The sequence below is a fragment of the Rhinoderma darwinii genome, chromosome 2 (genome assembly GCF_050947455.1).
Source record: "Rhinoderma darwinii isolate aRhiDar2 chromosome 2, aRhiDar2.hap1, whole genome shotgun sequence".
Lineage (NCBI taxonomy): Eukaryota > Metazoa > Chordata > Amphibia > Anura > Rhinodermatidae > Rhinoderma > Rhinoderma darwinii.
The window spans coordinates 159,956,517-159,971,862 of record NC_134688.1 but is presented as its reverse complement, the minus strand read 5'-3'; the positions used below and the strand labels follow the sequence as shown (position 1 = coordinate 159,971,862).

The window sequence follows — 15,346 nt, the reverse complement described above, 5'->3', positions numbered from 1 at the left end:
ATTACCACATAAAGTGACACGTCAGATTTGAAAAATCTGCTTCGTCCTGAAGGCCAAAACAGGCTCAGTCCTGAAGGGGTTAAATAGTGATCTATAGTTTGTCAACAACTCTAAAAAGGTGTTGTCCAAAATTAGAAAAACATGGCTGCTTTTGTGTATGGTATTGCAGTTTCCCACCCATTTTGCAAGAAAGCAGCCATTCCTTTCTAATCCAGGATAACCCCTTTTAGGGTTATTACAATGAATTTTGTTTAATTGCATCTTCCTTTTTCAAGCATTCAATTTTGCTAACAAAGTGTACTAGACTATTGGAAGTAAATGCAGTTACCGGATATGAGCCCAAACACACATTGGAGAATATTATTATTCTATAATTAATAATTTTTAAATAATTAATACTTGAAATTCTACTACAAATCACTACATCAGATATGAATTTTGTAATTTCTGTTTAAACAAATATTTTGTTTTTATAATTTCGTTACTGGGCAATGATCAGGTTTATCCTGTCTGTAATATAAAGGATACATTTTCTGCTGAAATAAGTGCAAGGAAAAAATGTGTTGGGCAATGCTCTGCCCACTCTTTGCAATGAAAAGCAGTTCTCGCTGTTGCTTTGAGTTATAAAATTTATTTATTATCTACCATGTTAAGGTAGGGAAATGAGCATATATGCTTCAATGCCTTGCATTTCAAGGTCATCCAATCTTTTGTGGCTTAAAAAGATGGATTCATAAGCTGAGCTTGTGTTGTAAAATGACAATATTATTGGGCATGCCAGAATACATCATGCAGACATTTAATCAAAAGATGATTAAGTTATATTTCAATCTTTTCTCCTTCAGATAGTTGTAGTTAAATTTTACCTTGTTACGTGCTCAATATTTTCTAGCGCGGCTTCTACTTTTGCTAAATAAATACTTCATCATGTGTATGTGTACAGGTATGTGTGTGTATATGTATAATATGTGTGTGTATTTGTGTTTACGTGTGTGTGTGTGTGTGTGTGTGTGTGTGTGTGTGTGTGTGTGTATATATATATATCAGGGGCGTCGCTAGGATCGGGCCTTGTAATGACTCTATACTTAGCCTCCTACTTCCAGAGCACAGCAGAAGTTCCGACGTCTTCTCGCGTCATGACGTCACAGCGGTGTGCGCTGGCGTGATGTCATGACGCGGGATGGTGTCAGGACATCCTCTGCATCCGGAGCCGAAGAGGAGGGTAACTGTAATTTTACTGTCTGCTGGGGTTCTGTATCTAAGCCTACCTTGTGATAGGCATCAGACAGGATGGCAGGTGGGCCATGTATCTAAGCCTACCTTGTGATAGTCTTAGATGCAGAGCTTATCAGACAGGATCACACATGGTGTGATCCTCTCTGCTGGGCCTTGTATCTAAGCCTACCGCAGGGTAGGCTTAGATACATGGCCGTGTATGATACTGTCTGATGGGCCCTGTATCGAAGCCTACCACATAGAAGACATAGATACCGGGCTCCAGCAGACAGTAATGCTATACAGTATAAGATTACGGTCTGCTGGGGCCCTGTATCTAAGCCTACCTTGTGGTTGGCTTAGATGCAGGGTTTAAGAGACTGTATCACACATGGAGCCTGCATCTAAGCCTACAACATGGTAGGCTTAGCTACATGGCCATGTATGATACGGTATGATGGGCCCTGTTTCTAAGCCTACCACATAGTAGGCTTAGATACAGGGCCCCAGCAGACTGAAATCTTATATAGTATAAGGTCTTGTATAAGATTACGGTTTGCTGGGGCCCTGTATCTAAGCCTAACATGTGGTAAAATTAGATACATGGCCCATGTGTGATCCTATCTAATGGGCCCTGTATCTAAGCCTTCCACATAGTAGGCTTAGATACAGGGCCCCAGCAGACAGATATCTTATACAGTATAAAGTCTTCTTGGGCCCTGTATCTAGGCTAAATACATGGTCGACCAGACAGTATCACGCATGGGCCCTGTATCTAAGCCTACCATGTGTGTTACCATGTGTGTTTCTAATGGAGGTTTTTGTGCCATTACTAGGGCGGTAGTAATAAAATTGTAAAAAATACAAGGACACAGAAAATTTTTTTTATTGAAATAATAAAAAACACACAAACCTAGTTAACTATTTTATTTTGAATAAAAAAAGCTCTCATCAAAGTAGTACTCTAATTCGAAGTAGTCCAACATCCGAACCTGTAAAAAAAAACACACACCCAAAAAAATTTGTAACACGTAAAAAAGCAAAGCAATTCATACTTCACTTTCCTGGGCCCTATATCTAAGCCTATCATATGTGATAGTCTGCTGAGCCACTGTATCTAATCCTATCCATAGCTATAGAATCAGAGTGCTACAGATAGATAGATAGATAGATAGATAGATAGATCTATGTACACGCATACGTGTTTTTTTTTGGGGGGGGGGACATATGTTAGTACAAGGATACTTACTGCTGGGACCCTGTTTCTAAGTTTATCATGTGTGATACTGTCTGCTGGGCCGTGTATCGAAGCCTAGCATGTGTGAAACGGTCTGCTGGGGCCATGTTTCTAAGGGTATGTTCACACGCACAAGTAAAAACGGCTGAAAATTACAGAGCGGTTTTCAGAGAAAACAGCCTCTGAATTTCAGCAGTTTTTGAAGCAGAAAAAGCTTTTGAGGTGTTTTTCCTAGACTTTTTGGAGCTGGTTTTCCATTGACACAATGAAAAACTGCTCCAAAAAACGCTCCAGAAGTGACATGCTCCTTTTTATGTCTTTTTTTCAAACTGGCGGCGTAAAAAACAACCTGTCTGAACGAAACATCGTTTTTCCCATTGAATTCAATGGCCAGATGTTTGTAGGCGTTTAGTTACTGTTTTTTCAGGCATATTTCGAGGCGTTTGCGCTACGAAATACGCCTGAAAACTCTACATGTAAACATACCCTAAGCCTATCATGTGTGATACTATCTGCTGAGACAATGTATCCAATTCTATCCAGCGGTGTAGCTATAGGAGCCTTAGTCTTATAGATATGCTATCTCCGATATGTATGGGAAACAAAAATATTTGGGGGGGGGCAAAATATATGTCGGGTCATGTGCCCCTTATCTTTTAAGGCCCTAGCAACGCCCCTGATATATATATATATATATATATATATATATATATATATAATAAATCCTTTCGAAATATACACAGGGTGGGCCATTTATATGGATACACCTAAATAAAATGGGAATGGGTGGTGATATTAACTTCCTGTTTGTGGCACATTAGTATATGGGAGGGGGGAAACTTTTCAAGCTGGGTGTTGACCATGGCGGCCATTTTGAAGTCGGCCATTTTGTATCCAACTTTAGTTTTTTCAATGGGAAGAGGGTCATGTGACACATCAAACTTATCAAGAATTTCACATAAAAAAACAATGGTGTGCTTGGTTTTAACGTTACTTTATTCTTTCATGAGTTATTTACAAGTTTCTGACCACTTATAAAATGTGTTCAAAGTGCTGCCCATTGTGTTGGATTGTCAATGCAACCCTCTTCTCCCACTCTTCACACACTGATAGCAACACCGCAGAAGAAATGCTAGCACAGGCTTCCAGTATCCGTAGTTTCAGTTGCTGCACATCTCGTATCTTCACAGCATAGACAATTGCCTTCAGATGACCCCAAAGATAAAAGTCTAAGGGGGTCAGATCGGGAGACCTAGGGGGCCATTCAACTGGCCCACGACGACCAATCCACTTTCCAGGAAACTGTTCATCTAGGAATGCTCGGACCTGACACCCATAATGTGGTGGTGCACCATCTTGCTGGAAAAACTCAGGGAACATGCCAGCTTCAGTGCATAAAGAGGGAAACACATCATCATGTAGCAATTTCAGATATCCCGTGGCCTTGAGGTTTCCATTTTAAATATTTATGTGTTTATTCTAAATTACCATCCCACTTTTTTTCTGTGCTTTACAGTTTATTACTGCAGGGAGTGACGACTGGAAGGGTTTTCAACTTGCACATAAACTTTCATTGTCTTGTAAGATACAAGAGAACAATTTTCTCCAGATGGTACAGGGCTCCAGTGAGACTTAAAAGTATGTTCCCTCCACACTCAGACATTTGCTGGAGATGTAAGTTGGATAGGGCCCTGATGGAACACACTTGGTGGAGTTGTCCCACAGTTAAATTCCTATGGGAAGTTATAACTAAGCTTTATACGGGAAAGAGGCACGAATTACAAGGGAGATCTTGCTTCTCTTCATACTCCTGGGTCCTATACTATATCACTTATGAAAAAGGTCTAAAGGAAATTTGTGACCTCTATGCAATGTTGTGTCTAGATTCTGGGAATCTGATCGTACTCCCTTTCGCACCAACTGGGCAGAGGAACTTCATAATATCATGATAAAAGAAGTCATGATTGCCTCTGAGACTGTTAAATATTCAGAATTCTGTTCTCTGTGATACACCTGGACTAGCTTTTGGCCTTCTCCACAATATTAGTTATGGGTGGAAGTAGGTCCTTCTCCTTAGACTAAGATAAGTTTCACTCAGTAACAGCAATTACCCTCTGTATAAGTACGGAAACCTGTAGTTTTGCCAGAAGAAATAGTGTAGTCGACTACGCTATTGCATCTGGCAAAACGATCGGTCCGGTGCACAACATAGACAAACAGAAATCATGGGCACCGAATCCGTCACCATTGAAATCAGTGGTGATGGTCAGTTTGTGTCTGTTCAGTGTCCCGTTCTGACGGAAAGCTCAGACGGAACGTCAGAACGGGACCCCAACGCAGATGTGAACAAAGCCTAACCCAAAAGTAAATATGCAATGATAAAATTGTCAAACGCATACAAATATGTTGCTGGGTAAAAGAGTGACCAGACTTTTTTGGTGAAAAAGAACTTTTAAATAGTCCAGAGGAGTTTTAATGAGAGGTAGTAGTTATTCTTATTACTGTGTAGGATTGCTTGTAGGAGTTACTTGGCGCAAAAGTGTGGGAACCTGGAACTGTATGGCACCATTATATGGCCACTGCATCGGTTCCTATCTAGACTTTATGTGGCACCACTATTCAGGCCCAGTACGGCTCTTTTGTATGTTTGCTGTATAGTTCTGTTCTCTCTGCCTTGAGTGGCTCTTCTCTGGTCACCCTTTGTGGCTCTGTTCTTTGGGCTCTAAACTCACCACTCCATCTCTAATTGTTGAAAAGTTTGCCCCAAATCAACCCCCTCCCCAACATACAAAGTACGCATAATTTGTCCAACGCATATTGCGTCCAATTTCTGCCTCATTTCATCTGATATATGTTCCCCATTGTATATCAGAAAGTTGCATAACTTTTTATTATATGATGAATAAGCTTTATTCAACTAAAACTAGAAAACCACTTTAAAGGGATTTTTCCTATTCCAGAAAATCCATCACTTTCTCATCGGTGGTGGTCTGAATTCCAGGACCCCCCTGGTCCTGAGTCTTGAGTGGCTGCAGCGCTAATTTAGCTGCATTTCATGGAATTGTGCTACAGTTCCCTGCACAGCCAGTGGCCGGGAAGTTCACTGTGCAAGGAAAAACTTTTACAGGACCGCAGCACTAAACCGGTGCTGTGGCCCTGTCATTCTAGTGGTATGCCATAACGTTCTGGGAAAACCCATTTAAACAAAATCATTCTAAAATGTACTGTTGTCCATAGGGCTGCCTTTTTTCATCTCCTGTTAAGCCCTGCCTCTAAAATGACAACATACTGCAATACATTATTATTGCAGTGTATTGTACAAGCGATATTGCTGGTTCAAGTCGCCTAGGGGGACTAAACCTGTATGTAAAAAAAAAAAGTTCAACACAGTTTTTTAGTAGGGTAAAAAATATATACAGTATATATATTAAAAGTAAAAAAAAAAACTTCTCCCATTTTTCCTCTAAAGTGATGTAAAAAATAAACAAAATTGGTATCGACGTGTCTGTAAAAGTCTGAACTACCACAATATAACCTTATTTAACCCGCACAGTGAACGTTGTTAAAAGTAAAAATGACAGAATTGCTGCTTTTTAATTACTTCATAGCCCACAAAAAATAAAATAAAGTAATCAAAAAGTCTCATGTAGCTCAAAATAGTACAAATAGAAACTACAACTCGCCCTCCAAAAATATAAGCCCTCATACCGCTCAATCGACGGAAAAATAAAAAAGTTATAGCTCTCAGAATATGGCGACAAAACACAAACTTTATTTTTAACAATTCGTTTCTTCCTTGTAAATGTAGTCAAATATAAAAAATATATATATATTTGGTATCTCGTAATCTTATTGACCAGTAGAATAAAGTTAACATGCCATTTTTACCATACTGGGAAAAACGAAACCCTTAAAAATATTGAGTAATCGCTGTGTTTTTCCTATTGCACCCCACAAATAATTTTTTCCCAGTTTCCAAATTCATTATATTGTACAATAAATGCTGCTGTAAAAAACTACAACTCATCCCGCAATAAAACAGGCCCTCATAATGTTTTATCAACGTAAAAAAGTTATGGCTTTTGGAAGGTGGAGAGGAAAAAATTAAAACGAAAATCCAAAAAATGTCTGTGACGGGAAAGGGTTAAGTAGTTAACAAAAAAGTGTTCAACAAACCAGAATATGTTTTATATTTTAGATTCTACAAAGTAGCCCCCTTTTTCTTTGAGTGCACTATGAATACTCTTGGCATTCTTAATCCGCTTGATGAAGTAGTCACCTAGAATGTTTTGCCAATAGTCTTGAAGGAGTTCCCAGAGGTGTTGAGCACTTGTTGGCTGTTTTCCTTCACTCTGCCATCCAACTCATCCCAAACCATCTCAATTGGGTTTAGGTTGGGTGATTGTGAAGGCCATGTCATCTATCACAGCACTCCATCACTGTCCTTCTTGGTCAAAGAGTCATTATGTAGCCTGGAGGTGTGTTTAGGGTCATTGTACTGTTGAGAAACAAATGATGGACACCCTAAGCGCGAACCCCAATGGCATGGCATCTCTGTGCCGAATGCTGTAGTAGCCATGCTGGTTAAGTGTTCCCTAACATTTTGAAAAAATCACCAACAAATTATAACTCATCAGACCAAAGTACAGATTTCCACTGGTCTAATATCCATTCCTTGTGTTTCTTGGCCCAAGCAATTCTCTTCTTCTTTCTCTTGTTCCTCAATAGTGGCTACTTTGCAGCAATTAGACAATAAAGACCTGAGTCTTGCAGTCTCCTCTGAACACTTGATATTGAGACGTGTCTGGTAAATGATCTTCCTTTCCTTGGGCGGTCCTCATGAGAGCCAGTTTTCATCATAACGTTTGATTGCTATTGTCGTGGAAATCCATCGCTCAAAATATATTAGACTGAAATTTATACGAGTCCAAACAGACTCTCAAGGCCAGACCCCATTAGTCAGTATCCTAATTAGGAAATTTCACCGATATATATCGAGAGAGGAGAAGAAAACACACAGACACGCTGAAATGTTCAAAATGCTCCTCTGAAGGATTTATTACCAAACTCAAACTGTTAAACTGAAATTCAGAAGGGGTGTAGGCTTGAGGTAAACCAATCAGAGACAATGTAACAATATTTGTTATTCAGTAAAAAGCATACAATAAAATACATCCCAGATACATCATTATAATTCTTTACACATTAGGTTTTGCAGGCCTTATCTCTTTTGGACAGAATGTTCTCGTGGAGATGGGGGAGAGACCTTCCTTCACGCATACTTGCCACCCTCCCATCTCCCTCCCTGTCCATTCTCTACCAACTTCGCATGGGAACCAAGGTCAAAGATAAAACATACGAAATCAACATTACTTGTATTAACGGAACAATGACTTTTCTATTCACTACAATAAAACCAAGATGGGAACTCCAGACAAGATGGCTGCTGCACGAAACTAAATCATTTAAACATTATCATCACTTTCACATATTACATATCTTAGTAATTCGGTATCCTGCTTGATAATTCACAATGTAATTTCATACAGAGAATATAAGCAAATAAATCATCCTTCACACTATCATGACTGCACTTGAAGATACCTTCAAAGTTATTGAAATTTTCCAGATTGACTGACCTTCATGTCTTAACCCCTTAAGGACACAGCCTGTTTTGGCCTTCAGGACACAGCCGATTTTTGCAAATCTGACGTGTCACTTTATGTGGTAATAACTCCGGAATGCTTTTGCCTATCCAAGCGATTCTGAGATTGTTTTCTCGTGACATGTTGTACTTTATGATACTGAAGAAATTTCGTCGTTAAATTCAATATTTATTTGTAAAAAACACCAAAATGTAGAGAAAATTTGCAAAAATCTGCATTTTTCTAAATTGTAATGTATCTGCTTGTAAAACACATCGTAATACCACACAAAATATTTACTAGTTAACATTTCCCATATGTCTACTTTATGTTTGCATCGTTTTTTGAACGTGCTTTTATTTTTCTAGGATCTCACAAGGCTTAGAACTTTAGCTGCAATTTCTCGCATTTTCAAGAAAATTTCAAAAGGCTATTTTTTCAGGGACCAGTTCAGTTCTGAAGTGGCTTTGAGGGCCTTATATATTAGAAACCCCCTATAAAACACCCCATTTTAAAAACTGCACCCCTCAAAGTATTCAAAACCACATTCAGAATTTTTTTTAACCCTTTAGGCATTTCACAGGAAGTAAAGCAAAGTAGAGGTGAAATTTACAAATTTAAATTTTTTTTTACTAAATTAATTTGTAATACAGTTTTTTCTGTAACACAGAAGGTTTTACCCAAGAAATGCAACTCAATATTTATTGCCCAGATTCTGCAATTTTTAGAAATATCCCACATGTGGCCCTAGTGTGGTAATGGACTGAAATACCGGCCTCAGAAGCAAAGGAGCACCTGGTGGATTTTGGGGCCTCTATTTTATTAGAATATATTTTAGGCACCATGTCAGGTTTGAAGAGGTCTTGTGGTGCCAAAACAGTGGAAACCCCCCAAAAGTGACCCCATTTTGGAAACTACACCCCTCAAGGAATTTTTCAAGAGGTATAGTTAGCATTTTTAGCCCACAGGTTTTTTGCTAAATTTATTGGAACTGGTCTGTGAAAATGAAAATCTACTTTTTTTCTGAAAAAACATACGATGTTTTAGATTTTACAAGGAATAAAGGAGAAAAAGCACCCCAACACTTGTAAAGCAATGTCTCCCGATTACGGCAATACCTTATATGTGGTAATAAACTGCTGTTTGGACCCACGGCAGGGCTCAGAAGGGAACGAGGGCCATTTGGATTTTGGAGCGCAGATTTTGCTGCATTGGTTTTCGGTGCCATGTCGTGTTTGCAAAGCCCTGGAGGGACCATCACAGTGGAAACTCCCCAATAGTGACCCCATTGTGGAAACTACACCCCTCAAGGAATTTTTCTAGGGGTATAGTTAGCATTTTGACCCTACACGGTTTTTGCTGAACTTATGGGAATTATGCCGTGAAATTGAAAATCTAAATTTTTTTCTAATAAAATGTCGTTTTAGCTCAGATTTTTTCATTTTTACAATAGATAAAGGAAAAAAAACACCCCAATATTTGTAAAGCAAACTCTTCTGAGCACAGCAATACCCCATATGTGGTAATAAACTGCTGTTTGGACACATGGCGGAAGTTAGAAAGGACGGAGCGCCATTTGACTTTTGGAGCTCGAGTTTTGCTGGAATGGTTTGCGGCCCCATGTCACATTTGCAAAGCCACTGAGGGGCCAAAATAGTGCAAACTCAGCAAAAGTGACCCCATTTGGGAAACTATACCCCTCGTGGAATTTATCTAGCAGTATAGTGAGCATTTTGACCCCACAGTTTTTTTGCTGAATTATTGGAATTATGCAGTGAAAATGAAAATCTACATTCTTTCCACTAAAATGTTGAATTTTTTTCATTTTCACAAGCAATAAAGGAGAAAAAGCGCCCCAACAATTGTAAACCAATTTCTCCCGAGTACGGCAATACCCCACATGTGGTCATAAACTGCTGCTTGGATACACCACAGGGCTCAGAATGGCAGGAGTGCTACTTGGCATGTAGATTTTGGTTGATTGTTTTTTGGGCGCCATGTCGCATTTGCAGAGCCCCTGAGGTACCCGTACAGTAGAAACCCCTGAGATGTGACTCAATTTTGGAAACTATACCCCTCAGGGTAATCATCTAGGGGTGTACTGAGCATTTTGATCCCACAGGTGTTTCATAGATTGTATTAGAATGAGGCAGTGAAAATGAAAGAGTTTTTTTTTTCCCCAAAAAATATGTAGTTTTGCACCCATAATTTGTTACCCAATTTCTCCCGAGTACGGCAATACCCCATGTGTGGCCCTAAACTGCTGTTTGGGCACATGGCAGAGCTCAAAATGGAAGGAGTGCCATGTGGCTTTTAGAGCACCGATTTTGCTGGACTGGTGTAGGGGCGCCATGTCGCATTTGCAGAGCTCCCTTAGGTACCAGAGTAGAGTGTAAAACCCTGAGAAGTGACCCCATTTTGTAAACTACACCCCTCAAGGCATTTATCATTTGCCTGGATATATGACAGGGCTTAGGTGTGAAAGGCGCATGTGAGACCTATTTTGGTGATTTTCGCAGCATTAGCCCACAACGGCAGGGCTCTGGGGTCAAATAGTAAAACAAACCCCCAAGTAGTGACCCCCATTTTGGAAACTGCACCCCTGAAGGCATTTTATTAACGGGTGTAGTGAGCATTTTGACCACACAGGGTTTTTTTTTTCTATAATAAATGAATGCTCAGTGGATGGTGCAAAGTGAAAATTGCAAATTTCCACAGGTATATGCCATTTTAGTGCACAATATTTTGTGCCCAGTTCATGCCACTGAAGACAAATACCTCAAACTGTTAAGCGGGTTCTCCCGGGTATGGCGATGCCATATATGTGGACGTAAACTGCCCGTTGGGCACGCTGTGGGGCTCAGTAGGGAGAAGCGCCATTTGGCTTTTGGAGCGTGGATTTTGCTTAGTGGTAGTTTTGTTTGGGGTTTTGCTGGTATTTCAGTTTATAATGTGGGGACATATGTAATCTGTGTGGAGAACATCAGGGGCATAATAAGAGGGTATAATAATGGGGTAAATAAATAATAATCCGCGGATATGTGGCCAGTGTCGCACTGATAAATGGTGCCAGATCTTATCTGCTTTTGGACACTCTACACATTTTGCATCGCCATATTCTGAGAGCCAGAACTTTTTTTTTTTCTCCACCGGAGCCGTGTGAGGGCTTATTTGTTGCGGGACAATCTGTAGTTTTCATTGGTACCATTTTGGGGTACATGCTATTTTTTTGATCACTTTGTATTTAATTTTTTTGGCAAGCAAGGTGACCATAAACCTGCAATTCTGATGATTTTTATAAAAAAAAATTTACGGCGTTCGCCATGCGCTATTAATGACAATTTTACTTAATTCTGCGGGTCGGTACGATTACGGCGATACCAGATGTATATCGTTTCTCTTATGCTTTGCAGCGTCTGCACAATAAAATCACTTGTTTCAAATTTATTTTTTGTGTCACCAGATTCTGAGAGCCATAACTTTTTTATTTTTCCGTCAAAAAAGCTGCGGGAGGGCTTGTTTTTTGCGGGACGGGCTTCAGTTTTTATTGGTATCATTTTGGGGTACATGCAACTTTTAGATCCCTTTTTTTTTATTCTGTTTTGCGAGGGGTAGTGACTAACAAACAGCGATTCTGGAATCGTTTTTTATAAAAAAAAATTACGGTGTTCACCGTACGGGTAAAATAGCGTGATATTTTTATAGTTTGGGTCGTTACGGACGCGGTGATACCACATATGTGTACTTTTTTTTATGTTTTTATGTTTTTCCTATAATAAAAGACTTATTATAGGAAAAAAGGCTGTTAGTCTTTTTTGCAACTTTATTTTTTTCATGGAACTTATTTTTTTTAAACTTTTTTACAACATTTTTATTAACTTGTTTTACCTTTTTTTTGTGTCCCACTAGGGAACTTGAAGGCATGAAGCCCTGATCGCTATTCTAATACACTGCACTACCTACATAGTGCAGTGTATTAGAGCTGTCAGCTATTCACTGACAGCAAGCCTATTAGGCTTCGCCTCCCGGCGGGGCCTAATAGGCTTCCGTACTAGGAAGCGATTGTTAGGCTATGGTTGCCATAGCAACCATCGGAACACCCGCGTGTGCCGATGGTTGTCATTAGCAACCATTGCGTGCGGTCTAATCACTTAGATGCAGCGATAGCTGCATCTAAGGGGTTAATCGGCCGGATCAGAGCCTAGCTCCGGTCCTGGCGGTTAGAGCACGATGTCAGCTGTGACAAACAGCTGACACCCGCGCCCATGGCAACCATCGTTGTTGCCGACAGGCTACAAGACACTTCGATGCATCAATCGCGTTGATCGATGCATCGAAGGGGTTAATCGGCCGGATCGGAGCCTAGCTCCGGTCCTGGCCGTTACAGAGGGGTGCCGGACATCTGATTACCGGCGGTGATAGCGCTGGCTCAAGCTGAGCCAGCGCCATCACATACCTTACGTCATGGAGCTGTGATTGGTCAGTCTGCTTTGACTGACCAATGACAGCGATCGCCGGCAGGAGACCGCTGTGAATGGTCCCCTGCCGTCTTACTGTGCCGGTCAACTGTCATAAACAGTTGACGGCACAGTTCTGTCACCTTGTCATTTGACAGGGTGACCGTTTTTAGCCAGGACGCACCGGTACGTCCCTGTGCCTTAAAGCACTTCAATGCAGGACGTACCGGTGCGTCCTGGTGCGTTAAGGGGTTAAAGTACTGATGGTCTGTCATTTCTCTTTACTTAGTTGAGTGGTTCTTGCCATAATGTGTATTAGAACAGTAGTTGAATAGGGCTAAACACTGTATGGAAGTTTGTACCAGTCCTACCTCTTCACAACACAACTGATGGTCTCATTCACATTATGAAGTCAAGAAATTCAACAAGTTAACTCCTGACAAGGCATACCTGTTAATTGAAAATCATTCCAGATTTGAATAGCTGATTGAGAAATGCCAAGAGTGTGCAAATATCTGAAGAGAGAAAAACGTACACAGCGCCACATGGTGCAAGATAAACCATAAAAGCTAGTACTGGCAGGTACAGCTTAATGTAAAAGTCCGTTAGATGAAGCCAGGTTGCAGCTTTCCGTATCCAGGTACCGGCATCAATGTGATTGAGCCGCAGGAGAGTAAGGGTAGTATATTTCAGTGAAATATATAAATAAAACTGGATATTTTTTGGAGAGCGCTACTTGATATGAAGAAAAGGCAGATGAGTAATCATGAGTTGATTTATTATGCAACGCGTTTCAACGCAGGACATGCGTCTTCGTCAGGCAAAGAAATCGGTAAGAAATCGGTTACCGATTTCTTTGCCTGACGAAGACGCATGTCCTGCGTTGAAACGCGTTGCATAATAAATCAACTCATGATTACTCATCTGCCTTTTCTTCATATCAAGTAGCGCTCTCCAAAAAATATCCAGTTTTATTTATATATTTCACTGAAATATACTACCCTTAAGAGTGTGCAAAGGATCTATCAAACCAAAAGGGGGCTACTTTGAAGAATCTAAAATAAAAAAACAAATTCTGGTCTGTTCAACACTTTTTTTGTTTACCACTTAACTCCATGTGTGTTCCTTCAAAGTTTTCATGTCTTCAATATAAATCAACTGTGTGTGTGTGTGTGTGTGTGTGTGTGTGTGTGTGTGTGTGTGTGCGCGTGCGTGCGTGCGTGCGTGCGAGTATATTTTAAAGCGAATAACTTTTACAACTTAATTTTATTTCATGGAACAAAATTTCCTGCTTTTTTATAGAATTATGATGCTTTCCGTTCTTCGACATACAAAAACACCAGTCAAGTTTTGGTTTTTAAAGAACTATCTTTCTCCACGGTTTACGGTAAGTATATGTGCTTACTGGTTCTTATATTATTGCTGTAATATAGCATTAAATAAAGTTTAAAATTTGGTCTGTGGTCCACATAATGTTGCTGATTCTCTCAGAGAAGAGTGCTCACTAGTGATGGGATTACATAGGATTTTGGTAAAAGTCCAATTTTATTGATTTATGCCATAATCATGTAATGGGTAAATGCCGCGTCCAGCTGAGTTTTTCTCCTCTGAGCAGTGACTCAGCTTGTGATTCACCTATTCAAATGTTCAATATAGTTTATGTATTTTTATATTAGGCCAATTAGTAGTACAATAATTTAGGCTTTAATATGTGTTGCTTATAATTTAAAGTGTGTCAATGTCTGTGTATTATGTATTTGATTTCATGGAATGTCTGTGCTATGGGTCACTGTGCCTTTTCAAAATTATTAATTGGACAGTTTGAGATTTTATTTAATTGGCGCTAAGTAATCTTGAGTCTGAGCTGTATTAATGTTTCTTGTTTTGTATTCATCTTTAAGAATAAGAGAACATGATATTCATTTAATTATCCTTAACAAAGGGCCACAGACTTTTTAATTCAGCACCAAAGAGTTGTCAAGTTTTTCTGTAATTTGCTGGATATGAACATCTCGTGTCTATAATCCCATAAAAAGATAAGTAGTTGTATAGCATCTATGAGCCTGTTAACATTTTAATCTAATGGCTTGTTGAAATAAAAAATTAGGACATATACTCTCTTTAGGAAGTTTAGTTTACTATGTTTTATTGTTGTGGTGTTTTAGACACTCAGACAGAGGACATAGGCTGAAGTTCCTGGGCCCTGATGCAAAATCTATACCAGGACCCGCCCCCCCCTCCACAAAGTGGCTATTTTGTCACACTTAACCCCTTGAGTACCCAGCTCATTTTGGCCTTGAGGACCAGACCCATTTTTTCAAATCTGACATGTATCACTTTATGTGGTAATAACTCCGGAATGCTTTTACCTATCCAATTCTGAGATTGTTTTCTCGTGACATATTGTACTTTACTTTAGTGCAAAAATTTGGTCGATAAATTCATTGCTTATTTGTGAAAAACACCAACATTTAGCGAAAATATGAAGAAATTATGATTTTTCCAATTTTTAATGCATCTGCTTGTAAAACAGATGGTAATACCACACAAAATAGTTACCAATTAACATCTCCCATATGTCTACTTTATGTTTGCATCGTTTTTTGAACATCCTTTTATTTTTCGAGGACGTTACAGGGCTTAGAACTTTAGCAGCAATTTCTCATATTTTTAAGAAAATGTCAAAAAGCGATTTTTTTCAGGGACGAGTTCAGTTCTGAAGTGGTTTTGAGTGCCCTATATATTAGAAACCCCCATAAAACACCCCATTTTGAAAACTGCACCCCTCAAAG

General features: G+C 39.5%; 1 protein-coding gene across 1 annotated transcript in view; it reads left to right on the top strand.

The window, feature by feature from the left end:
* UGGT2 (UDP-glucose glycoprotein glucosyltransferase 2) overlaps nt 1–15,346 on the top strand; it is a 382,432-nt gene that overhangs the window by 326,450 nt on the left and 40,636 nt on the right. The window contains exon 33 of the mRNA XM_075852393.1: nt 13,857–13,941. Coding sequence (XP_075708508.1) covers nt 13,857–13,941 — 85 coding nt within the window. The remainder of the gene's footprint in view (nt 1–13,856; nt 13,942–15,346) is intronic.